General features: G+C 33.4%; 1 protein-coding gene across 1 annotated transcript; it reads right to left on the bottom strand.

Moving 5' to 3' along the window:
- Positions 1 to 2,959: 2,959 nt before the first annotated feature.
- On the bottom strand, positions 2,960 to 6,418 carry LOC118739904 (putative odorant receptor 69a). Its single transcript, XM_036471403.1, has 5 exons — positions 5,980 to 6,418; positions 3,615 to 4,044; positions 3,348 to 3,546; positions 3,085 to 3,240; positions 2,960 to 3,010 (listed from the first exon to the last, which is right to left on the bottom strand). The coding sequence occupies exons 1-5, from the start codon at positions 6,416 to 6,418 to the stop codon at positions 2,960 to 2,962; spliced, it is 1,275 nt and encodes a 424-aa protein (XP_036327296.1).
- Positions 6,419 to 6,808: the final 390 nt, after the last annotated feature.

The raw sequence follows: 6,808 nt of genomic DNA, 5'->3' as shown, positions 1-6,808 counted from the left end.
CCATGATATATTTTGATTTCAAAATAATATGTTTTTCGGTGTAGAACAATCCTAGGGGGTGGGTTAGAGCATTACAATTTTGACATTAGTTTTTTTGAGCAACCCTAATATATGGAAATACATATATTGCGCATAAATTATAATATCGTTCGAATAAAACCTTTAAGGTATTCATGGCAATTCTCAATCTTTGAAGAATTGTGACAGAATTCACACAAAATTACATGACTAAAGGAAATAAATACACTTTCGCATATACAATTGATATACATTTTGAGACTTCCAGAATTTGGAAATTCTCGAGGCTCGTCGGAAGTGTTTTCGTTTAAATTCTCCTTAGAAAATTCGATCATATTATCATTCATTTTATCCTCAATTTCAATCTCGAATTCATCTTCTCTTCGTTTTCTAAAAAAATTCTCTATTGCCTTCTTCAAAGCCGTTTTCCGTAAAATTTTTCCAATATTTATTTGTTCCTCTAACAATAACTTAGAGACCTTATCGATTTCAGAATCCCGCTGAATAGTTAGTTATCTGTTTTTTTTTGACTGGCAGCCGATAACTATCATTCATAACTCGCGAAAATTGGGAAGAAATAGCAGCCTCGTCGGAGATTAGAACCGTAAAAAAACCGAAGAAATTCCCATTAAAAAGAACACGTTTCCCTAATACAGCATTATGGCTTTCGAAAGCCGACGTGGCGCTTTTTTTAAACATTCAACCTTTTTTAAAAAGAAAACACACTTAAATTTAAGATTTTTTAAAAAGCGGAGTTAAAAAGTTTTAGCAGTTAGCGGCTCATTTAATAGACAATTTTTTTCATGGAACTTATTTCTGACATATCTTGCATGAAACTGATCTGTGGAACCGTTTGTCTGAATTTACTTCCTTGGGACAAAAATCGATTGATGGCAGTAATTTCTCGCTAAAGCTTGCGTGGAACTTCTGTCACGGTGCCATAGAAGTTATATCCGTGGAAGTTATGTCGAAACCCTGACTTTTTGACGGACATGCCTAATATTTATCACCCACATCTCTCACACCTTACATTAGGCCACCGACGCATTTGTTAACAAGCAGTTGTCGAACCACCTCATATCTGCAGGGAGGGTTTTTTACAGGTAAAGACAGACTTTCGTTGTTGCAACCTGCAAGCAAGGCCTTCTTTGCCTGTTCACGCTTTTTAGGAAAAGCATGGGACTTTACTTCCAAAATGAAATATTGTTCATTAAACACTGTCGTAAAGCTATGCTTCCTTAGCTTGGTGGACTAAAGTTACTCAAAGTACCGCAAACACTAAACTAAGTAAATTGCACATAATGGTTTGCATTGGCATAACAGGAGGTTTGAAGGCCGGTCAGGCTGATGCATTCAGCGCCCACAGCAGCACTGAGAATCCTAAACACCTCCGACCTGAAAATCGGAAATATGACGCGCCACATTAAGTTCCAAAACTAGCAATCTCTGGAAAATTTGAAGTACACGTTGCAAATCGAGCTCTCTGGAATGCAGGGAATCCATGCACCAGATGAAAATGGTAAAACTGGCGTTGGCATATTTTGGACAAAATAGAGGTTCATGCAATAGAAATTTGTGGCAGAGAATGTCTTAGAATCTGCATTATGTCGGAAAATTAGGTTCTTAGATAGTATATGACTGCTTCAATGTCCTAAACGCACTTGGAGCCAATAATAAAGCTTTATTGCGATGGGTACTGGGTCATGAGGGACATGATGAAAAGGAGAAGGCTGGCTGACTAGCGATACAGGGAGCTACCGCAATATTTTATGTGGGCTCACCAAAGCACACATAAAGGGGACCTTAAATAACTGGGTAGGCAAAATGTTCAACAGGTAAGCGATTTATCTGTACTTCAAAATAAGTTTCAAAGAAACTACTCTATTTAGGCAGAGAGGACCTCAAAACTCTCACTGAGTAATACACGGGACACTGCTCCCTTTGCTGTCACCTCAGCAAAAATTAATTTCTCAGAGACAAGCGTCTGTCGCTGGAGCTGTTGTGAGCTGGAAGAAGAAACGCCAAAACACACTTTCTGCGATTGTGACGCTCTCGTTAGGCGCAGACTAGCGAACTTGAGTGGTACTAACCTTAATCCATTTGAAATTTCGAACAAAACCTGGAAGTACTAGGCTACATTAGAAGTCTTACGATATAGAAACAGAAAATATGCAAAGCCCATGCACAGACCTTTGTTTTAATAAAAGGAGCCTTGGTTATAGTAGCAGATAAGGCGCTATATATATTAATACAAATCTTTCCGATTATTACATAAAAGCTGTTTTGTTAGCAGTGAAAAGCTAGTTGCTACTTAAAAAGCACTTTGCCCCTAAAAGGTGTACAATCTATATACAGTTAGTCAATAAAGTTTAGGTATAGCTAATTTTTTACAATACCGGCAACTATTTTTTTAAAAATATTTAATTTTTCGCTAATTTTTTATAAAAATATGGTTAAATCTACAACAAAAACCCCAAAAATCACATTTCCAAACCTTGTGTAAAATTAAAGAAAATTCCGCAAAATTTCTTTCAAATATTGCACTTTTTATTTACACTGTTCATATATGTTAAAATTGAATGGACTAAAAAACTGCATTCTCAACTTTTTTCTAGAGAGCGTAAATAAATAGTGCAATATTTGAATGAAATTTTGCGGAATTTTATTTAATTTTGCACAAGATTTTGAGCTCTGATCTCTGGGTTTTTTGTTGTTGAATTAACCAAATTTTTATTTTTTAAATTAGCGAAAAATAAAATATTTAAAAAATACTTGCCCGTATTGTAAAAAATTCGCTGTAACCAAACTTTATTGACTGACTGTACTCTACTTATGATGTTTCCTTTTATCCATTGAAGCGATTTTTTCTACTATAATTTGCTTTCTGTTGCGATGCTACTTAATTCGTGATACTAATTTTATGATGTTCCATTAAGTTGCTCTATTCAATGGCCCGAAAAGATGTGAAGAGCTGGTAAGATAGCTTTAACATCTGTAAGAGACAAAAATTAAGTAAATATGAATTTAGAAGAATGAAATTATATTGTTTTTTTATTCCAATACTACCCGCATATAGGTCACCATAGAGATCGCTGTGTATCCATAAGCCTGATACTCGCATGGTTTGTTGGTACGCATAATGAAGAAGATAATCATGCGACGATATTCCAGAGAACCCTCATACCAATTGCTATAGAACGAAGCCGAGCTCAATTTATTGCTCTGTGGAATAAAAAAAAATTTGTGTTCATAATGAACTAAGTACTTGCAAATTTACTAGGAGCAGTGTTCGATTTTATATTTTTTATTCAAGAAAAAAAAAAACTCACCACATCGGTAAGTTCATCGCCATTCTTACAAAATACGTAGCTGAGTATTAAAAAGAAGGAAAAGCCAGCTGAAAACATTACAGCGCGCCCGAATTCGATCATAACCATAGCCAAGCCCATCAAAGATATGGCAAAAGTGGCATTTATTAAGTCCAGCGCGAAGGTAAAATTGAAAATGGAATTGATTTCATTGAAAAGACTGCAAGAGATATGGTTGACAATAATTTTGTTCAATATCTTACGCTCCTAAATCTACGATTAACTCACCGTAATAAGTTTGCGTGATAGCTGATAAGCGTTTTCAGCTGTTTCATGGCATCAGGCGCGGTTGCGTCCAACGTCTCCAAAGCAATGGCCAAATAATCAAAGTGCAATTGCATTTGTGTATTAAAAAAACCAAAAAGATATTCACCACACATTATAAAGTTGATGCCGGCAAATTCTGCTGATGCTTGTACGAGATAGTTGAAAATGAATCCAACAAAAGTGGAATGCTTATTGTGATTATGCCACGGAAACCAGGCGTTCGATTGCGTTTTGTAAGTAACAGTTTGATTTGGTGACAATATTTCATAAATAAGTTGTAGTATCGGTATCATATTATAGTAGAAGTAGGCGAACGCAAAGTATTTAGTCATAAATCGCATTCTAGCGCGTGATTTTTCTTCAAAGTAGGCGAGGCGATAGTAGCCACCGGCTGTAAAGGTTACGAGAAAACATATTGTAATACGGGTATGGTACAAATTATAGGAATTACGAAGATTAAAAAGAGAAAATGAATATGTTAACTGTATGCATTGTTGCTAGACCAGTGATGCTCAAAACAGCGCCCGCGGGCTGAACTCTTCAAAGTTCTCTAGGTTTTATATGGACTCGTACAAAGTAAAAGCTCTCTCTGAGCATCACTTTGGTAGACGTATGAAAATTTTGGCGCTAATTTTTTGGTTGCAAAGATAGATTAAAGATTTTGAATAGATAGATTAAAGATTTTGTATATTCTGATATTACAAAAAAAGCTCCCTTGCCAACTTTTATCATAAAAAGTTCTTTTGCCAGAAAGCACTTGAGCATGTGCCAAATGGAGAAGAAAGATAATAGGTACGATAGTTTGAAAGATTTTGTTTATTCTGATACGAAAGTCTTACAAAAAGAGCTCCCTTGCCAACTTTTATGATGAAAAGCTCTTTTGCTAGAAAACACTTGAACATGTTTCAAATAAAGGTGGAAAGACAGTAGGAAAGATAGTTTGGAAGATTTTTTATTCTGGCATAAAAAAAAGCTCCCATGGCAACTTTAACGATGAACAGATCTGTTTGATAGAATGCACAGCTTTCTAAACGGTTCATAAGGCTGGTCCAAAAATGCATGTGAAAAAGTAAAGTCGGAGTTTTTATGCTCTCACCCCTAATATTGGTCTATAACAAAAAAAATTTACATTGTACATATGTATATAATTTGCTCGCGCTGCTCCAACAGCCGCATTTGCCGAGTGAGAAGAGCACTGGCGTACCATTCGAGAGATCCGGGGGTTCGAGTCTTCGTGTTTGAATTGGTTTTTTTTTCTTATTTTTAAATTCGGTAGTACTTCTTTAATTTTTAATTTATTTTAAAGGGAAACATATATATTTTTTAGTTTAACTTAATTTTTAGACACATATTCTATGTTTTTTTTCAACTCAATTTGGTTATCATAATTCAGTTTTCTTTTCCTCTTAATTTAATTTAATTTTCTTATTTTTTGCTAAGATTTCATTTTTTTAAACAAACCGAGTTCTTAATTTTTTTCTTATTCTAATAGAACTTTTTTAAAATATATTTTTTTTTAATTCTAAATAATTTTTAGGAGCTTGATTGATTTTTTCTTCTTTATAATTACAATTTTTATTTCACTACAATTAAATTTTCTTTTAATATTTAGACTTAATTGTTTAAAATTTAATATACATATACATTTCATAATTTCGAAAAATTTTTAGAAACTTTTTTATGTATTTGTTTAACTTTTTTCTTGTAAAATTTTATTTTATCTTAAATTTTTAATTTTAGAAATTTATATGGTTTTTCTGACTCCCTTTTTCGTTTCTTCCTTTTTTAAGAATTCTTTTTAATGTTTAGATTTCAATTTCTGAAAAAGAAAATCATTTTTGTGTTAGTTTCATTTAATTTTAAGGATTTTTTTTTAAATTTTTTGCTTCTCTAATATTTTTTTTTAATACATGTTTTTTTTTTCATTTCATTTTCATTTTCATTTTTTAGAAACCGATTTTGTTATTTTTTCTTCTTTTTGATAAATTTTTCCTAGTGCTAGTTAAATTTTCTTTTAATTTTGAGTCTTTTTTTATTTTAAAACGAAAAATATAATTTTTAGAAGAAATCGAAAAAAGCTTTCAAGAGAGTTGCCAGAATGTCCCTAACAATAACATTGTATTGATAATAGGCTGTTATTTCACTCGCCCTTTGAGCAAACTGTAATTCCCAACCAAATTACTTAATACTTTTTGCACCTGAAAAATTATGATGTTTCCATAACTCTCTAATGAAATATCTCTCTCCCTCTCTCTTTTTGATAGATCCCAGTTTTAAACTACTCATAAAAAAAACTTGAAAGAAAGCTAGTAAAAATTACACTTACATCCCCTCTTTGGTTCAGTTTTATAATCACTGGCTTCAGCAAGCTTCTTCTGTATAACAACGCTCGGAAATAACTCATTGAATTTCTCCAAGAGTGGACCGATATCCTTGCGTCGCCAAAAGATGTTCCACATTTTGTACAAGCAACAAGAAAAGTAGCAAATTAATGCGGTTGCCTCAAACACTTTCGATTCACTATTTTCATATGCCTCAGCCTCTGGTGTGGTATGTGGCATATACAAATTGCAGAAGAGTGCCATAATTTGTCCCACCAAGGTAAATAAACCGAATATGTAGATGCAGTGCTTTATGTAATACCAAGCAGTCGGCTGATGGCGGTGACGATTGCCACTCCAGATGAATGGCTCAAAAAAGGCCCACTTGAAGGCAAGTTCAGGGTATGTAAGAAATTTTTGTAATTTATAAACTTGAAAAGGCATGCTGAAAATGAGAAAAAGAATCCATTGCCTCTCAATGTCCTTTTCAGTTTTTGAGGGTGAAAAAATTGCGCTTTTTTGGCTGTAGTTTAGGCGTTTTATTTCGAAGTCTTTGTTAAATTTTGACTTGCTGTGGAAATGTGATTTTATTTAAGTTTTTGACTTTTCACAAAACACAAGTAATTCACTTTGTTCCTTTGTAAAATTACACAAGTAGTTTTACATATTTAGTTAGTTAGTATTCCTCTCACAAGCTATTCAATCAGGCGACAACAAAGTCAAACGAACTAAAATATTTTGCAATTTTGCTTGCAATTCCTTTTATATAACAAAATTTTCTAGCTTTGCAAGTATGCTTTTGTTTTGTGCCTGCATCCTTTTGTGTGTGCGTGT

This window comes from Rhagoletis pomonella, unplaced genomic scaffold (genome assembly GCF_013731165.1).
Source record: "Rhagoletis pomonella isolate Grant_MI unplaced genomic scaffold, Rhpom_1.0 Rhpom_scaffold_00005, whole genome shotgun sequence".
NCBI lineage: Eukaryota > Metazoa > Arthropoda > Insecta > Diptera > Tephritidae > Rhagoletis > Rhagoletis pomonella.
Note: the sequence above shows the minus strand (reverse complement) of the source record. Positions and strands in the feature narration are given on the sequence as shown.